Raw genomic sequence first — 19517 nt, 5'->3', positions numbered from 1 at the left:
TCCCAACTCCTGTACTCAATACTCTGACCAATAAAGGAGAGCATATCAAACGTCTTCTTCACTATTTTATCTACCTGCGTCTCTACTTTCAATGAACGATGAACTTGCACTCCAAGATCGCTTTGTTTAGCAACACTCCCTTGGACCTTACCATTAAGTGTATAAGTCCTGTTAAAATTTGCTTTCCCAAAATGCAGCACCTCGCATTTATCTAAATTCAACTCCATCTGCCATCTCTCAGCCCACTGGCCCATCCGGTCAAGATCTTATTGTACTCTGAGCTAACCTTCTTTTCTGTCCACTGCACCTCCAATTTTAGTGTCATCTGCAAACTTACTAACTATACCTTCTATGGTCACATCCAAGTCATTTATATAAATGACAAAATGTAGTGGACCCGCACCTATCCTTGTGGCACTCCACTGGTTACAGACATCCAGTCTGAAAAATAACCCTCCACCACCACCTTTAAACTAGCTCTGTATCCAAATGGCTAGTTCTCTGTGTATTCCATGAAATCTAACCTTGTTAACCAGCCTCCCAAGAGGAAACATGTCGAATGCCTTACTGAAGTCCATATAGATCACATCTACCATTCTGTCCTCATCAATCCTCTTTGTTACTTCTTCAAAAAACTCAATCAAATTCATGAGACATAATTTCCTACTCACAACAGTGCACCAACATGTTTGGGAGTGGGGATGGGACAGGGAGGAAGTGTTCAAAGGGAATCAGTCTCTATGCTTTTCAGCAGGGTCCATCTTTGCAGTGGCCACATCCTGTTTGTTCAAGGGAGGCAGGTGAACCATCATGGGACAGGTCATAAGTCCAGGACAGGTTCTCAAATAGGGCAGATGAAGATGTCTGATAGAAGGTCAGGGATTTTGCTGGGAGGTGTCAGGATGAAGGCAGGATTTTTATGGCTGGGAGTGGCCACATGGAGGGGGTGTGGGTTGAAGGTTAAAGGTAAAAGGTTGAAGATCATTAGCTCTGGGTCAAAGATTAATTGGCGGACGTTTCAAGATACTTGAGGCAAGTGATGGTGCATGCCAAGAGAGATAGGAGGTAACTTGACAGTGACAGGGGGAAGGTGAATATGGATGGATTCCAGACAAGAGCCAAGATTAATCAATAACATGGATCACATGGCCATTAACTGGCAGCAGGAAGAGGGTAATGAGGAAGGCCAGCTGGACAGATATCATGGGTGAAGACCATTTACACGAGAATGCATGTTCCAGCTGCTCAGCTGTCTCAGAGCCAATGTCAGATGAGGCTGGGGCTGAGGCTTTGCTGAAAGACTGTCACTGACATGTATTTGCTCCCCCAACAAAACTTACGGAATACAGAGGGGACCTCATGCCAGGTATCCTCAAGGTGACTGTGGCCATACATTTCTTTGGCAGCAGCTTATTCCAGGGCTCCAGAGCAAATTTGTGTGCCACCTCCCAGGCTACAGCTCATTGGCCTGTACAGAATGGCTAACTTGTTCATTGAATTCATGACAGAAAATATTAGTCAAGCTGCAAGAGCTCCTGTGATCATCAGAGCACAGGCCATCATTGACATCACTGACATGACCATAGTAGCTCCATGTGAGCAGCTGGTTGTATCAAAAATGGTTTTATAGTGTATTGAAAATTGCACTGAGCATTTTACCCATTTGTGGTTAACACTCACACATATACCAGCAGAGAGACATTGTGCGCTGCAGGAAAGTCACATTGGAGTCAACACGTTATTTCCCCCCACAGAGGCTGCCAAACTTTCTGACCTTCTCCAGCATTATTTTGTTTTTTATTATCAGCAGAGGGACTCTGTGTACAAGAGATAATAAAGGATCCATATTGAGCAGATCATGCAGTTCGAACTCTTACTTTCTCCAGCTGAACATTGTTATGACACAGGGTAAACCCCTCTGCTAATTTAAACCAGCAACACAGAAAAGATTCACCCTGTGCTGTAATCTGTTACAATACAAGACGCAAAGAGCTATCCTTCTTTTAAAGTAAAAATTAACAACTTCATTCTTTAAGTCCAACAGAGAATATTAAAACCAACAACTATTTACAACTAGTTTCTCTTAAACCTATCTTTTACCTCCCACTCTACAATTCTAATCCAATAAAAAAAATCCCAAATAAGATTTAGGAAAATAAATTCCACTTTCAAAACCAGTCAGGTGTCAAATCTTCTCTTTGTATCTTCCTCTGCAGATTTTCCTCTGTCACCTTTTCAATGTTCTGCTGTGCAAACTTCTTACAAGCAGGTACCTTTCAGAGAGCTGTTCTGCTGGCAGTCTGTACTTGTTGGTGGCTTGGCAGGTCTCTCCCTAACTGTTGAAAATGTCTGGTTTTATACCCTAAAACATCGGATTGTTTCATTGGGTTTAATATTATCAAAATACTAAATTTATATTTGATTGGATTTTGGTATCTTGGGGCATAATTTAACTGATTGGCTGAATTTGAATTTGTTTTTGTATCATGGCAACCCAATTGCTGCTATTTGTTTTGACCAAGTATTACATCGTTACCTTGTTCTGGACACTGTGTGATTTGTCCTTGCTCGGTTTTCAACTCTCTAAAAGGTACAGTACCGCTACACCTTCATAACAATACGTATCTGTTTCTGTCCTCATTCAGATAGTCTGTGATCTCAAGAAAAGAATCATGTAGATCTCTGCCCATTTTCTGGGAAACACTTGTGACTCCTGAATTTCCACAGCACCCAGCTATTATTGCTCTTTGGGGTTCCATCACAGAGTGACCCATGAATCACTTCTGACATTAGGTGCACCATCAGCCCTGGAAACAAGTATTACAATATAATGCTCAGAGATGAAGGAGAAGAAAATGACAGTCCATCCTTTGGGTGTTGTAGGTCTTCAATAGAAACTGAGGGTCTGTTTGCATTATTAGTGTTGGCCTTCCTGCGTTATGGTAATGACCTGAAGTGGATAACAACACGAAAGATATTAGAGGAAACTGAATCCAAGAATGTGCCCATATCTCAGAATCACAGACTTGTAAAGGTACGGTAGGAGGCTGTTCACAGATTCTATTACCTAGTACCAATCTCCTGTCTTTTTCCCTTTTCTCTGCATAGTAATTCCCCATTACCCTGCACAGAGGGTTTCTGTTTGTACCACCCATAGAGGCACTGAGCTCCAGATTCCCACCAGCCTCTGGGTCAAAGTATTTTTCCTCACGTCCTGTTCGAATTTCTTTCCCTTTTCCTTAAATGTATTCCCCCTGATCCTTGATCCCTCCACCAAGGGGAGATGTTTCTTCCTGTCTACACTATCTATGGCCCCATAACTGTACATATCTCAACATGTCCCTCCACAGTCTCCTCTGCTCCAAGGAAAATGATTTCAACATGTTCAGTCTCCCTTCATAACTGAAACGCTCCAATCCAGGCGATGTCCTGGTAAAATGCACTAAATGAATAATTTGTATCCGCATTTTTGAAAGAAAGAGATGCTGCCTGGACCATTGAGATAAAGAAGGAAACTCTGCTACAAGAAGGGTGAAAAATTGATAAAGAAGAAGTGTTGGATAAACGTTATGTTGGCACATAAAGGTGACAAGTCTCTGGGACTGGATGAGACCCATCCAAAAATGTTGATGGAAATGAGAATGGAGAACGTAGGGTCACTGGCCATAACCTTAGACTTGGGAAGATACAGAAGACGAGAGAATTCCAAATGTCATACCCCTGTGCAAGCAAAGGTAGTAAAGTTAAGCCCTGCAAGTTCAGACCTTTTGTGCTGGGAAACCTTCTAGAAACAATTATTTGGATAGAATTAACAGCTATATGGAAAAAGACAGGCTTGTTAGGAAAGAAAAACCAACATGGAGTTCTAAAGATGAAATTGTATTTAACTAACCTGCTAGAGTGTTTTGAAGAGTTTTCAGAAAGTATCAATGAGGGTAACACTGTTGATATGGTATTCGTGAACTTCCAGAAGATGTGTGATAGTGCGACACAACAGACAAATTAGACAGGTTACAGTTGATAGAGTACAAGGGCAATACAAAAACAATATGGATTTTTAGAAAACTGAGTTATAGGGAACAGAGAGTAATAGTCAATGGATGTTTTATAGTCTGAAGGAAGATTTGTAATGGACCTTCCAGAGAGAAAGTGAGGACTGCAGATGTTGGAGATCAGAGTCGAGAGTGTGGCGCTGGAAAAGCATAGCAGGACAGGCAGTATCTGAGGAGCAGGACAGTCGACGTTTCGGGTATAAGCCCTTCATCAGGAATGAGGCTTGTGGGCTGAGGGCCTGAGAGATAAATGGGAGGGGGGATGGGGCTGGGGATGAGGTAGCTGGGAATGCAATAGGCAGATGAAGTTTGGGGAGAAGGTGGTAGGTCAGAAAGGAGGGTGGAGCAGATAGACAGGAAAGACGATGGACAGGTCAAGAGGGCGGTGCCAAGTTGAAGGCTTGGGACTGGCATAATGTGGAGGAAGGGGAAATGAGGAAACTGGCGAAATCCACATTAATCCCATGTGGTTGCAGGGTCCCAAGGCAGAAGATGAGGCGTTCTTCCTTCAGGCGTTGGGTGGTTAGGGTTTGGCGATGGAGGAGGCCCAGGACCTGCATGTTCTTGGTGAAGTGGGAGGGAGATTGAAGTATTTAGCCACAACGCCATGGGGCTGTTTGCAGCGGGTGTCCCAGAGATGTTCTCTGAAATGATCCGCAAGTTGGCATCCTGTCTCCTCAATGTAGAGGAGACCAAATCAGGTTCAATGGATACAGTGGATGACACTTGTCAAGGTTCAGGTAAATTTTTGTCGGAGGTGGAAGAACACTTGCTGGAGTGGGCAGAAAGGTAACAAATGAAGTTCAAAGGAGAGAAGCATGAAATGATGCATTTTGGAAGGAGAAGAATAGTTAGACAATAGAAAACAGAGGTACTGTCCTAAAGGGGGTGCAACAGCAGAGAAATCTGGCTGTATATGTGCACAGATCATTTAAAGTGACAGGATAAGTCGAGTGGCCAGTGAGCAAAGCAAACAGTCTTCTGGACTGCATTAACAGAGGCAAAGAGTACAACAGCAAAGAGATAATGTTGAACTTGTATAGGACACAAGTCAGATCTCAGTGTAGAGTTTTGGGCAATGCATCATAGGCAGGACATGGACACGCACTGAAGAAAGTGAAGAGGAGATTTACAAGAAAGGGTCCAGGGATGAGAAACTTCAATTTTGAAGATAGTTTGGAGAGTTCAGACTGTTCTCCTTGGAGAGAAGAAGGCTAAGTGGAGAACTGATAGAAGTTTTCAAAACCTTTAGGGAGCTTGAAAGCATAGATAAGTAGAAACCGTTCCCACTAACAAAAGGATCAAGGGTGAAAGGATTGGGATATAAATTGATCTGCAAAAAAAGCAAGGGTGATATGAGAGAAGACTTCTGTGCTCGGTGAGCAGTTGGAGTATGGAATGCGCTGCCTAGAGGTGTGGTGGAGACACGTCAATTAATGCATTCAGGATGGCATTGGAAGTTTGTTTGAACATGGAGTTATTGGGAAAAGGCTGGAGAATGGCACTGAGTCACGATGCTTATTTGGAGATCTGGTGCAGACACAATGGGCCGAATGACCTCCTCTTATGCCATGATGCTTCTGCAATTCTGTGATTTCTGTCAGCAAGACAGACTTTGTGTTAATATTGTAACGCTCCATTGGAATGATCAAAGGTGCAGTGGATTCGGATGGAACTCTGCAGGCGAAGATGAACAATTGGTGATCTCCTCTGGAAGTCCATAAATAAATGGCTCAGGAGATCGATAGAACTGCAACAGAGAATGTTTCCATGAAATCAGACTGAAGTGTTGTTATTCGGATAGAGCTGGTCAAATGATTAATATTGTAAACATTTTCCATGCAAAAATATTGACTTTGGCCCATTGGCTGAACAAACCCTTGTGGTGTTCAAGGACACATCACATCTGTTTTCACTGTGAAACTTACCACATAGCTTTCAGCTTTTGCATAGAACTTTCACTTGCAAGGTTAATATATTTTTATATAAAGAGTTAACCCATCATGGCTATTTTTGTGCAGTAAACGTTAAGAGGAGCAAACTGAAGTCTAAAACAATCATCCCAACAGTGGTGGTCTGGTTTCAGGTTTTGGTTCAGAATCTGGTATAGGGTAGCATGGTGACTCAGTGGTTAGCACTGTTGCCTCACAGCACCAGGACCCGGTTTGATACCAGCCTTCGGTGACTAGCTGTATGGTGTTTGCACGTTCTCCCGCTGTCTGTGTGGGTTTCGTCTGGGTGCTCCTGTTTCTTCCCGTAGTCCAAAGATGGTTAGGTGAATAGCCATGGCGAATGCGGGATTATGAGATTAGGGTGGGTCTGTGAAATGCTCTTCAGAATGTCAGTCCAGACCCGATGGGCCAAATTACTTTTATCTACAGGAACTGCTTTGTTTGGTGTGGTGGAGGATAACCATTGGCTAGTCTAACAAAAAGAGACTCCTGCCTTAAACATGATGCAACTCATTGCATGTCAGCAACTAAGTATGAGAGAGAACAACAGCAACTAGAAAGTAAGCCTTTCAACCCTGCTCCACCATTCAATACCATCATGGCTGATCCTCAACACCATATTTCCACTTTTTCCTTATACTCCTTGCTGCCTTTAAAATCTAAACATGCATTGATCTCTGTCTTGAAGATACTCCGTTATTTGACCTCCACGATCTCCTGTGGCAGTGAATTCCACAATGTTGACCGTCCTCTGAGTGAAGAAATGTTTCCTCATCTCATTCCAAAATGGCTTATCTCATACTCTAGACACAACAACCAAGGACAATGTTCTCCCTGCATCTAGTGTTTCCAGCATTCTGAGAACTCTCTATGTTTCAGCCAGGGCTACATTGATATGACAGACAGTGTGCAGAAGCTTCCAGGCCTGCCCAGCAATTTTAGAAGAACAGGTGGGTGGGTGACCATAACTGGAGAGGAGGCAAAAATTTAGTTTCAAATGTAAGATTCGGGACTAACATTTTGCTACAAGCTTCTCACAACCTTTCAATTTGTCCAGGTCTCCCTGAATGTCAGATTTTGTGAATTCATTGGCTGGCCATGAAAACACATTCCAGAACCCTGGAATTACATTCACAGGCCCAACTTTGTTAGCCAAAAATGGGAAAGAGATGTTCGAAGATCCCACAAACATTTCAGATAAAGTGTGTAACCGGTGGGGTAGACTACTTCCTCCAAACTCTGCTGACTACAAAATTCCTCCAATACCGTTTCTTTGTGAAAATGTTGATAGCGTGAAGGGTGAAGCTGCTCCATTCAGCCAGGTTTTGAGAACTTGCAGTCTTGCTTGCAATTTTTAAATATTTACAGTGTAATGGGTGAAGGGAGACTGAGGTGAAAAGGGGTTTCTACGGAAAGAGGCCCTGAGCAGAAGAGTTCACAGGTCAGTGGATTGAGTGGTAAAGATTGCTAGGGTTGTTGTTGGGGGATCTCTCACGATCCTGTGCTACTACAGACCACAGCGGTATTGAATTTCTTTACCCTAACTCCACCCTCCCCAATCAGGGACATGCCTGGCATCTTCTGACATGCCAAGTGCACATGTGTTCACCAGTGCTCCTTACAGAAAAGTAATACAGTTTGTCAAGTTCACTATGGACCCAGATAGTCATGTTTCCTTAGATGCTAGATCCCTTGCCATTAGATTAGATTAGATTAGATTAGATTACTTACAGTGTGGGAACAGGCCCTTCGGCCCAACAAGTCCACACCGCCCCGCCGAAGCGCAACCCACCCATACCCCTACATCTACCCCTTACCTAACACTACGGGCAATTTAGCATGGCCAATTCACCTGACCTGCACACCTTTGGACTGTGGGAGGAAACCGGAGCACCCGGAGGAAACCCACGCAGACACGGGGAGAATGTGCAAACTCCACACAGTCAGTCGCCTGAGGTGGGAATTGAACCCGGGTCTCTGGTGCTGTGAGGCAGCAATGCTAACCACTGTGCCACTGTGCCACCGTGCCGCCCACACACCACCCACAGAGCATCCTGGCATCGTCCAGGCTAATTCCTGAACAGGAAAGGATTTCACTCCCTCAAAGCCCAGCTCCTTTGTGACCACAGACAATACTTCCTGCACATGGGCAACCACTATCCAGGAGCACACTGACACTCTCAGGACAGAATCTCCAATTAGTGACTGCTTGCTGTGCCCTGCATATCAACATCAAAGATGAGGCCAGACCATTTCTTCCAGTGAGTGAAAGGGTGTGATCATTGAGGTGGGACGTGGTCACTGAGGAAGGGGGTGTGGTCAGTGAGAGGGGTATGGTTTGTGAGGGAGGGGTGTGGTCTCTGAAAAAGGGGTGTGGTCTGTGAGGTAGGGTGTGGTCAGTGGCCAAGGGGGCACGGTTAGTGGGAGAGGGGTGTGTATGTGCAGGAGGGTGTGGTCAGTGAGAGAGGCGGTGTGGTCTGTCAGGAAGGGGTGTGGTCTGTGTGGTAGGGGTGTGGTCTGTGGGTGAGGTGTGTGGTCAATAAGCAAGAAGGTGTGGTCTGTGAGGGAGGGGTGTGGTCTGTGAGGGAGGCATGTGTTCTGTGATAGAGGAGTGTGGTCAGAGTGGGGGGGTGTGGTCTATGTTGGAGGGAATGTATGGTTTAGAGGTAATGGTGTTGGACTGGGGTGTACAAAGTTAAAAATCAGACAACATCAGATTATAGTCCAACAGGTTTATTTGGAAGGACTAGCTTTCGGAGCACTGCTCCTTCATCAGGTGACTGTGAAGAATAAGATCATGGTCACAAAAGTTATAGTCAAAAGAGTCCAGTGTCATTGAGATGTGATACATTAATCAATTTTAGATCAAATCTTTCATCTTTTAGAATGGGATATGCTGGTTTCAGTTCTTTGATACGTAAATCCCAAAACTTCTTTTAAATTACACTCTCAAGATAACTCAGCTTTTGTAACAATAGGTGTGAAGTCTGTCTGTGTCCCAATGTTGAGTCAGACTGACAAGCCCACTGCATAGTTTTACAGAGTTTTACATAGATTTATGCAGTTTTGAGCAAAATAAAATGTAATTCTGCAAAAACTAATACGTGTGCATGTATAAGAGCGACAGAGTGAGTATGTGCATGTGGTGTGAGTGCACGTGAAATAGTGTGTATGCATATGTATGTGTGCAGGTTTGGTTATGTGTTTGAGAGAGTGTTATTGGGTGTCTCTGAGAGGGTGTACATGGGGTGTGAGTTCAGGGAGTGTAAATGTGTGCATATGAGAGAGAGCTTATGTATGAGAGCGGGTCTGCGTGGGTGTGTGAGTATGTAGGAGTGTGTGTGTATGTATGTGAGAGAGTGTATCGTGCAGTGGGGTCACCTGTAGTGTGACGTGAACCCAAGATCCTGGTTGAGGCCATTCCCATGGGTCCCGTACTTTGCTATCAGCCTCTGCTCACCCACACTGCGTAGATCCCTGTCCCGATGTTCGCCTTGGAGGATGGTTACCCGAAGCTCCAAGGATGAATGTCCTGGACTGCTGAAGTGTTCACCGAATGGGTGGGAACACTCCTGCCTCGTGATTGTTGCATGGTGTCCCTTCATCTGTTGCCACAGCGTCTGTTTGGTCTCGCCAATGTACCATGCCTCAGGGCATCCTTGCCCGCAGTGTATGAAATAGACAACATTGGCCAAGTCACGAGTACTCACCGCTGACATGGTGGGAGGTGTCCCCATGTGTAATGGTGTTATCTGTATTGATACTCTGACATGTCTTGCAGCAGCTGCCATGACAGGGTTGGTATTGTGTTGCTGTGAACAATGATCTGTTAAAGGTTTGGTGTTTTTTTAAAAGGCAAAAAGTGGAGGTGCAGGAAAAGTCTCGGCAAGGCGCTCATCCTCACTGATAATGTGTTGTAGGCTGCAAAACAACATGGCGTAGTCATCAGCTTGCGGGAAGAACTGCACAACGCTGGGTACCTTGTTGGTTGCAGCTTATGTCTATCTCCCGAGTAGGCCATTAGAGTTTCTTGCTGTGGCATGTCAGAACTGGCGATTGATCATCGTACCCTGTTCTTGTGAGGGTATCTTTGAACACTTGCAGATGGTGGGAGTGTGAGTATATAGGAGTGTGTGTGTGTGTGTGTGTGTATGTATGTGAGAGAGTGTATCGTGCAGTGGGGTCACCTGTAGTGTGACATGAACCCAAGATCCTGGTTGAGGCCATTCCCATGGGTCCCGAACTTTGCTATCAGCCTCTGCTCACCCACACTGTGTTGTTCCCTGTCCTGATGTTTGCCTTGGAGGATGGTTACCCGAAGCTCCAAGGATAAATGTCCTGGACTGCTGAAGTGTTCACCGAATGGGTAGGAACACTCCTGCCTCGTGATTGTTGCATGGTGTCCCATCATCTGTTGCCACAGCGTCTGTTCGGTTTTCCCAATGTACCATGCCTCAGGGCATCCTTGCCTGCAGTGTATGAGATAGACAACATTTGCCAAGTCACAAGTACTCACCGCTTACATGGTAGGAGGTGTCCCCACATGTAATGGTCAGTGAGGGTGGGGTGTGGTCAGTGAGGGTGGGGTCTGATCAGTGAGGGTGAGCTGTGGTTAGTGAGGGTGGGGTCTGATCAGTGAAGGTGGGGTGTGGTCAGTGAGGGTGGGATCTGATCAGTGAGGGTGGGGTCTGATCAGTGAGGGAGGGGTGTGGTCAGTGTGGGAGGGTGTGGTCAGTGAGGGTGGGGTCTGATCATTGAGGATGAGGTGTGGTCAGTGAGGGTGGGGTCTGATCAGTGAGGGTAGGGTCTGATCAGTGGGGGAGGGGTGTGGTCAGTGTGGGAGGGTGTGGTCAGTGAGGGGGTGGGTGTGGTTTATGGGGAGGGGTGTGTGGTTTGTGAGGCAGGGGTGTGGTTTGTGAGGGAGGGGTGTTGTTTGTGATGGAGGAGTGTGGTTTGTGAGGGGGGTGTGGTTTGTGGGTGGGTGTGGTTTGTATGGGAGGGATGTGGTCAGTGGGGAAGGGGTGTGGTTTGTGAGGGTGGGGTGTTGTTTGTGTGTGTGGTTTGTGAGGGTGGGGTGTGGTTTGTGTGGGACGGATGTGGTCAGTGGGGAAGGGGTGTGGTTTGTGAGGGAGGGATATGGTTTGTGAGGGAGGGGTGTGGTTTGTGATGGAGTGGTGTGGTCTGTGAGGGAGGGATGTGGTTGGTAAGGGAGGGGTGCAGTTTGTGAGGGTGGGGTGTGGTCTGTGTGTGTGGGTGCAGTTTGTGAGGGAGTGGTGTGGTTTGTGTGTGGGTGGGTGTGGTCAGTGAGGATGGGGTGCTATTTGTGAGGGAGGGGTATGGTTTGTGAAGGAGGAGTGTGGTCAGTGGGGGAAGGGTGTGGATTGTGAGGAAGGGGTGTGGTTTGTGAGTGGGTGGGTGTGGTCAGTGAGGGGGTGCATGTGGTCAGTGAGGGGGTGGATGTGGTCAATGTGGGTGGTCAGTGAGAGGGTGGGTGTGGTCAGTGAAGGGGGTAGGTGTGGTCAGTGATTGGGTGGCAGTGGTCATTGAGGGGTGGGTGTGGGCAGTGAGTGGGTGGGGTGATCAGTGAGGGGGTGGGGTGGTCAGTGAGGGGATGGATGTGGTCAATGTGGGTGGTCAGTGAGAGGGTGGGTGTGGTCAGTGAAGGGGGTGGGTGAGTGTGGTCAGTGAGGGGGGGTGGGTGTGGTCTGTGTGGGGGTGGGGTGGTCAGTGAGGGGGTGGGGGTTGGTCAGTGAGGGGGTGGGGGTTGGTCAGTGCGGGAGGGTGTGCTTGTACCGGCGCCTCTGATTGGCTGAGAAAGTTATGGGGGGGGGAGTTCCGGAGAAGCTTTTATTTTGTCCCGCGGCTGGAAGTATTCCTTTTTGTTGTCGCTGAGCCTTGTTTCCGTGGGTGTGAAGCGTGTCCGAGCTCGGGGATATGGTGGACATCGTGTACCGGACCCGGTCACTCGGGGTGGCCGCGGTGGGCTTGCCAGACCAGTACGCGGACGGCAGAGCGGCCAAGGTCTGGCAGCTGTACATTGGCGATACGAGGAGCCGCACGGACGAGTACCGCAGCGCCGTAGTGCAACTGCTCCGACAGCATCAGTGTCAACGGGTCCTGGACGTGGCGTGTGGTACCGGGTAGGGGAACACTCAGCTTCATCCAGTCTGGCAAAATAAATTGCATTCATATTTAAAAAACACCCCCCGCTGGTTTTCCCCACAGAATCGACACGGGAACCTAAATCCTGCGCTTTATTTCAGCTCCCCTTTAAAGCAGCGTGTGTGTTAACACACAGAAGAGGTTGCTGGTACAACCAGAGCCAATTTCAAATCCTCAACCCAAAAAAAGTGAAGCTTGTCCAACTGGGCAAAGCTTCCACTGATTTGCGAGATCATCCACTCCAGTCCATGCCGTATTGGCTTTAATGGTTGGTTCACCATATGGAACCTGGTTTGGCCAAACCCCTCTGAGCAATGGGAAACAGCCTGCACACTTAGCGGGATGGATCTAACTGGTTTATTTTAAAGGAGTTGTATTGTGTTCAAACAGATACAGATGGATGCGTGACGGTTACCCCCTTTTTAATCTGTGTGTCCGTTCCTCCCTGTCCAAACACTGGCAGCCTGGAACAGATGCCTTGGTTGGTGGTGATAACCAACTGGGACCTGCACTCAACTAGCCCGTGATAAAGTTGCTGTTTAAGATTTTTATCCTGTAGGTATTTATTGCCAGATTTCCTTCGAATTTAGTCTGTATTGCATCTGAGCACATTCCAGGGAAATAAGGAGACATACAAAAAAATGATTTCATGGGTATGTGGACAACACTGGCTCATCCAGCATTGCCCATCTCGAATTGCTCAGAGGTCACCTGCTTTGCTGTGGGTTTGGAGTCACATATAGGCCAGACCGTGTAAGGATGCCAGATTTCCTTTCCTGATGGACATGAATGAACCAGATGTCTTTTTACAACAATTAGCAGTGGTTATGTGGTCAGCATCACAATAACTGTGTGTGTGTGCAGGTGTGTGTGTTGGAAGAAGAGCACTTTGTTGAGGAACTGTTCTGAGCTTTTCAAAGTGCTGTCACTGGCATGATGAGTCAAAGTGTCTCCTCCTGTGCCTTACATTTGCCGAGTGATCTTAAAACAGTGTCATCACTGAGTGAGAAGCTAGTAATTTTATAATGCTCTTTGAGATAGTTGGTCCAAACTACCAATAGCAGGAAACTGTTCAAAGAAGTGATTGTCTCCAGGAAAGTTCACAGATAATGAAAGTCAGTTCAGTTTCATAGACTTGGAATGTTCAGATCCATTCATGTGTGCTTTGTAGAATGCAATGGTTTTTTATATACAAGTAACTCTGAATCATTGAGAACTGGGCCAGTTCAAATGCAGAATCATTAAGCAGCTCTAACGCAGACTCGGTGTGCATTCAAGTGCAGAACATTAGATTAAGGTGCGTATGGACAGATGCATGACTAGGTGGGGAGCAGAGGGATACAAATGCTTGGGAACAGGTTTAGACAGTGGATTTGGATCGGCTCAGGCTTGGAGGGCTGAAGGGCCTGTTCCTGGGCTGTAAATTTTCTTTGTTCTTTCTTTGTTCTAGATTCGGAAACATCTGTGGAGGGAGAATGCAGAGTTAATGTCTGAATCCACTGCAACTTCTTCCAAACTGAAAGATATTCGAAAATGGTCTATAAAATTCTTCAGGCAAAATTCTTCAAATGGTGTGCAGGGTGTTCTAGCTAGGTGGATAAAGAACTGGTTGAACAACAGGAGACAGAGAGTAGTAGTTGAAGAGAATTTCTCAAAATGGAGAAAGGTGACCAGTGGTGTTCCACAGGGGTCAGTATTGGGGCCACTGTTGTTTGTAATATACATAAATGATCTGGAAGAGAGCACTGTTGGTATGATCAGCAAGTTTGCAGATGACACGAAGATTGGTGGAGTAGCAGAAAGCATAAGTGACTGTCAGAGAATATAGACAGCGTGGATAGAGAAAAGCTCTTTCCCATGAAGGATTCAATAATGTGATGTCACATTTTCAAGGTGAGAGGTGGAAAGTTTAAGGGGGATACATGCGGCAAGTACTTTACACAGAGGGTGGTGGGCATTTGGAACGCGTTGCCATCAGAAGTGGCAGAGGCAGGCACGGTAGATTCATTTAAGATGCAACTGGACAAATGCATGAGCAGGTGGGGAGCAGAGGGATACAGATGCTTAGGAATTGGGCGATAGGTTTAGACAGTCGATTTGGATCGGCTCAGGCTTGGAGGACCGAAGGGCCTGTTCCTGGGCTGTAAATTTTCTTTGTTTGTTTATTACATTTTAGTGTGTTTAAAAAGATAGAAACTGCAAAAGGTAAATGTCCCTGGCAGATAGATTAATAAAGTCAAAAGTGACCATTGAAATAATGTCAAGTGCTTATGACTAAGGGGTAAGTTAAGCTAGAAAAGGGACAGAAAAATTTACAATGATGTTGCTGGAACTGGAGGGTTTGCGTTATAAGGAGAGGCTGGTTAGGCTGGGACTTTTTCACCGGAGCGTCGGAGGCTGATGGGTGACCTTATAGAGGTTTATAAAATCATGAGGAGCATGAATCGGGTGAATAGCCAAGGTCTTCTTCTGAGGGTAGAGGAATCCAAAACTAGAGGGCATAGGTTTAAGGTGAGAAGGGAAGATTTAAAAGGGACCTGAGGGACAGCTTCTTCACACAGAGGATGGTGCATGTATGGAATGAGCTGCCAGAGGATGTGGTAGAGCTGGGTATAATTAGAACATTTAAAAGATGTTTGGACAGGTACATGAATAGGAAGGATTTAGAGGGATATAGGCAAAACAAAGGCAAATGGGACTAGTTCAGTTTAGGATACCTGATTGGTGTGGACAAGTTGGACCGAAGGGTCTGTTTCTATGCTGTGTGATTTTACGATCCTTCCCCTATGGAAGCAGTTTTGGCCTATCTTCTCTACAAAGACTCCTTAACATTCTGAATGCCTCTATTAAATCTCTGCTTAGCTTCCTCTGCTCATAAGTGAACAATTCCAGCATCTCTGGTGCCTCCAGATGTCCTAAGTTGCTCATCGTGGCTATTTTTCTATTGTGTTGCTACCATGCCCCCTCCGGGGTTTTGCACATGTTTAACAAGAATAAAAAAAACAAAATTAAACCAGGAGTATGATGGCTAGACTTGGCAATAATAATCCAGCTAAGGTCAACTAGTTATAGTATTACCATAACCCTGCTCTTGCACATGATCTGAAACCAGAGTTTAAAAATTGCACACAACCTACTGTTTCCTGCTTTGACAACTACCCCCATCACCACCCACCAAATAATTTAGTTCCCTCATAAGCTCTATCTTGAATTTGATCGCATTACCAAACTTTATTGGGTCCTTGGACGTTCTATGGGTTCCTGTGTACTCTGTGCAGTTAAATCTAAAGATTACCACTCCTCAGCTTGAGTTGTATCATCTTGCAGACCTTATTGCATCAAACAGCTTGGAAGAGTTCACCTATCTCCAAAGTGGACACTCTAGCCTCCAGGACTATGGTGGGACCCCCTTTCCCTGGCAATCTGACCACTCCCAGTTGACTTCATTCCTCTAATTCAGGCCTCCTGAGCAACCCCGATTTTAATCTCTCCACCACTCATGACTGCAATTTTAGTTGCTCAGGCTTAAAGCTCTGAAGCACCATTCAGGACTCGCTGTTCTTTAGAAATACAGAAAATAGAAGCAGGAGGAGGACATTTGGCCCTTCGAGCCTGCTCCACCATTCAGTATGATCATGGCTGATCATCCAACTCCATTCCCTGTTCCTGTTTCTCTCTGTTTGATCCCTTTGGCAATAAGAACTATACCTAACTCTGTATTGAAATTATTCAGTGTTTTGTCCTCAACCTCCTTCTGCGGCAGAGAATTCCACAGACTCAGCAGTCTCTGGTTGAGGAAATTCCTCCACATCTCAGCCCTAAATAGCCTAAACTGTCCTTAAGACTTTGACATGCACTTTCCTCTTTTGTGGCACTTCCTTACAACCTCCCATTTTTACAACCTCTCCTTCTGAGGTTCCGTGTGATATTTTGTTTGGCGATACTCCTGTGACGCACCTCGAGATGCTTTATTGCCTTATCGGTGCTACATAAATGTATAAATTCTCATTGTTGTGGTTCTAACTGTTTCTGCTGAAGATTGATTGTCAGAACATTGGATCAGAGGAGGCCATTTGAGCTCTTGAGCCTGTTCCATCCATTCGATGATATCTTGACTAAATTACAACATGACTCCATGTCCCACGTATAATCTCTGATGAAACTTATGCTTGAAATAAGTGCTAGGCGTCAAAATCATGAACCATCACAAGGAGTTGCTGAATGTAAACCCAAGGCTTGTCTGCACCAAGAGGGCTTATAGATCCCAGAATCCCTCCAAATGAACTGTGGGTCCACATGGAAAAACATCCCACTCAAACCGACCCTATCCCTGTTACCTTGTCATTTCCCAAGGCTAATCCACCTAGCCTGCACATCCCTAGACACTGTGGGCAATTTAGTATGGCCAATCCACCTAACCTGCAGATCTTTGGACCAAGCCTCAATACCGACCTGCAAGAAAACAACAGCATGCCAGGTTCTCTAGACAAGGAATATGGGCTGTTTATAATCCAAGTGGCACTCTTGGATTATAAACAGCCTATTCCCTCTTCTGAATCAAAAGGATAGACTTTCAAATTCCACTTCAGTATCTTAAGCAAAGAGCCTTAAGCTGTTGCTCCATTGTGGTACTGAGGGAGTGCCGCACTGTTGGAGGTAGCTGTCAGTTAGGTAAAGAATAGTCCCAGCAGTATTCTGAGAAGAAGCTAGTGTCTTGAGCAGTATTTTTCATTTAACTGATGTTACTGAAACAGATTATTGAATCTTTTATCCCATGACTATTTGTTGCAGCTTGCTGTGCACAAATTTACTGGCTTATTTCTAGTTTTGAAACAGTGAATACCTTTGGGATGTCCTGAGGTAGTAAAAGGTGCCGTAAAAAATGCAGAGTAGAGTAATTAAGAATAACCCTTATTTAAAATGTAATTTTTTTTTAGCCCAAAGTCGCTCAGCAGATTGTCACATTAAGGTGAATTTTACAAAGCCATCATGCTGCAGAAAATTGGGAACATCACATTCAGGCTGGCTCTCATTGTTTCAGTAGAACATGCTTGTCTGAAAGGTTCACTGATGGAAATGTGAATGATGGACTTGTTCACATGATAAATTCAACAGAAGTATCTGAAAGGGAATTGTGTATGACTTGGAAAGATAATTCAGGAGTGGAACTAATTGGAACCTTTTTACAAAAGCAATCCATACTGGCCCAATGAACCAAATGGCCACCATCCTTGGTTCCCTGGGATTTTTTTTAGCTGTTTTCATTTTCTGCAGCTGGAAGTTTCCAAAGCATTTCATGCTTTCTAGTATCTGCACAAATATAATATGACTTAGCTATCTCATTGACTGTCTGCATACACACAGGCATAAGTTCAGGGTTGCTGATGGTGTGGTGGGGGTGGGGTGCGAGCGGCGTAACAAAAACTCAGTCTGTCCAGCTCATGTGACCTAGCTTTTGTGTTTGAAGCTTTTGATTTGTGAATAAAACAAACTGGGACCCATGAAGGCTCATCCGAATGGCTGCACATAGGAGACATTTGTAGACAATTTGGGCATCCCCATTTGTTCACAGCTTAACAGAAAGCCAGATCTGAGGAAATGGATTGCTGGTGACTTCTAAAAGGCAAAAGGGATCAATAGCAATGTGGAAGGCAATCCCTAAAATCATCTCGTTGCAATGGAATTGGTTTCGCTCAGTCCACATTATCCAGTGATTGTGCCAAACGGCCGTTCATTTGGGTGTTACAATCAAGTCCATTGCTTTTCGGTTCTGATCAGCCAAAATCAAAGAGATGAATGGCCTCCTCCAGCTCCTATTTTCAATGTTGTTAGAAAGAAATACAGAATCATAAAACGCCTCAATCTCAAAATCAAAAGATACTTTTTTTTAACCCAAGAATTTCCAAAAAGTGCAGAATTGTCTGTGGAATGGAATTTTAACCACCTGCTGAAGTAGTGGGACCGTTTGGAGCCCGGTTTGATTCACTGGCTGGTTTTATGGTGCTCTTTTCCCAGCATTATCGTTCCAGTGGACCAATTTGGACTTGATTCCATTTTGGTGCTTTCACTTCCACAGAATGTGGGCACTGTCCCAGACACTTTCAGGGAGTTCCCCCTCTTGCCTTCCAGTGTGTCATGTTAAATCCAGAAAGAAGGGAAAATAAAAGCAGAATAATAGTCCAGATGCTGGTGGGGTTCTAGAATGAAAACTGAAAATGCTGGAGAAGCTTAGGAGATTTGGCAGTAGCTGTGGAGAAAGAAACAGAGTTAATGTTCTTGATACAAAGGTGCTGGATTCTCCACTCACTGTCACTGTTTGTAATTATAACCACTGCCCAGTCACACATCTCGCCTTGACAGATTAAATGTGCCACTTGCCAATGAAACACCATTGACTCTGGTTAAAAGGGTGACACAGTGGCTCAGTGGTTAGCATTGCTGCCTCACAGCACCAGGGACCTCAGTTTAATTCCAGCCTTGGGTGAAGTTTGCACATTCTCCCTGTGTCTGCATAGGTTTTCTCACACAGTCCAAAGATGTGCGGGTTAGGTGGATTGGCCATGCTAAATTGCCCATAGTGTTCTAAGATATGTAAGTTAGGTGGATTAGCCATGGGAAATGCGGGGTGACAGTGACAGGAATAGGGTAGTATGGGGAGCCTGCGTGGGATTCTCTTCAGAGGATCAGCATGGATTTGATGGGCTAAATGGCCTGTTTCCAAACTGTAGGGATTCTGTGAATCATTTAAGAACTATTGTCTTTGGATTATCAACTTGAAAAGATACTATTTTAAACCAAGGGACTGTGGAAGGAATAGTTCCATTTTAAAAATAAATGTTACTAGAACTCATTGTGTGTTGAATTTCAGTAATGTCATAATCAAGCAGTGTAGAGGATGCTATATACCTCTGCTCCTGTGGAGAGTGGGCGGTGTGTGTATGTGTTTGTATGTGTTCAGTGCAGCTTTGCCAATGACAGCCTTTGGATTGGTTTTTTGAGCAGGACCAGTTGTGTTTTCAGAAGTACTCAGCAATGTAACAGCATCTTGATTGGTTCTTGGGTGAGTGACCACAGCTTTGCGTTTGGACATTGCAGTTGAAACATTCAGCCTGTGAAGAAGAAAAGTTATCCTTCCCTCTCTGTTTTGTGTGCACTAAATCCCGAATAGCTAGCTGCACTCTCTCTCGGGTAAAACCACGTTCAGTGACATTGAATGGTCAAATTCTCAAGCAGTGAATGAAAGGTTGAAAATCACAGTGTCTACAACCTCATTTACTCCTCGAGGAGTTGATTGGAACTGAAGGAAAATAACTTAGTGTTTCCTGTAATCCAGACTGGTGCCAGAACTGTA

General features: G+C 45.2%; 1 protein-coding gene across 1 annotated transcript in view; it reads left to right on the top strand.

Moving 5' to 3' along the window:
* Positions 1-11872: 11872 nt before the first annotated feature.
* Positions 11873-19517, top strand: part of gnmt (glycine N-methyltransferase) — a 55256-nt gene continuing 47611 nt past the window's right edge. Inside the window, exon 1 of the mRNA XM_072551006.1 lies at positions 11873-12144. Within this exon, the coding sequence (XP_072407107.1) occupies positions 11939-12144 (206 nt within the window). The 5' untranslated portion in view covers positions 11873-11938. The remainder of the gene's footprint in view (positions 12145-19517) is intronic.

This window comes from Chiloscyllium punctatum, chromosome 3, assembly GCF_047496795.1.
Source record: "Chiloscyllium punctatum isolate Juve2018m chromosome 3, sChiPun1.3, whole genome shotgun sequence".
NCBI lineage: Eukaryota > Metazoa > Chordata > Chondrichthyes > Orectolobiformes > Hemiscylliidae > Chiloscyllium > Chiloscyllium punctatum.
Note: the sequence above shows the minus strand (reverse complement) of the source record. Positions and strands in the feature narration are given on the sequence as shown.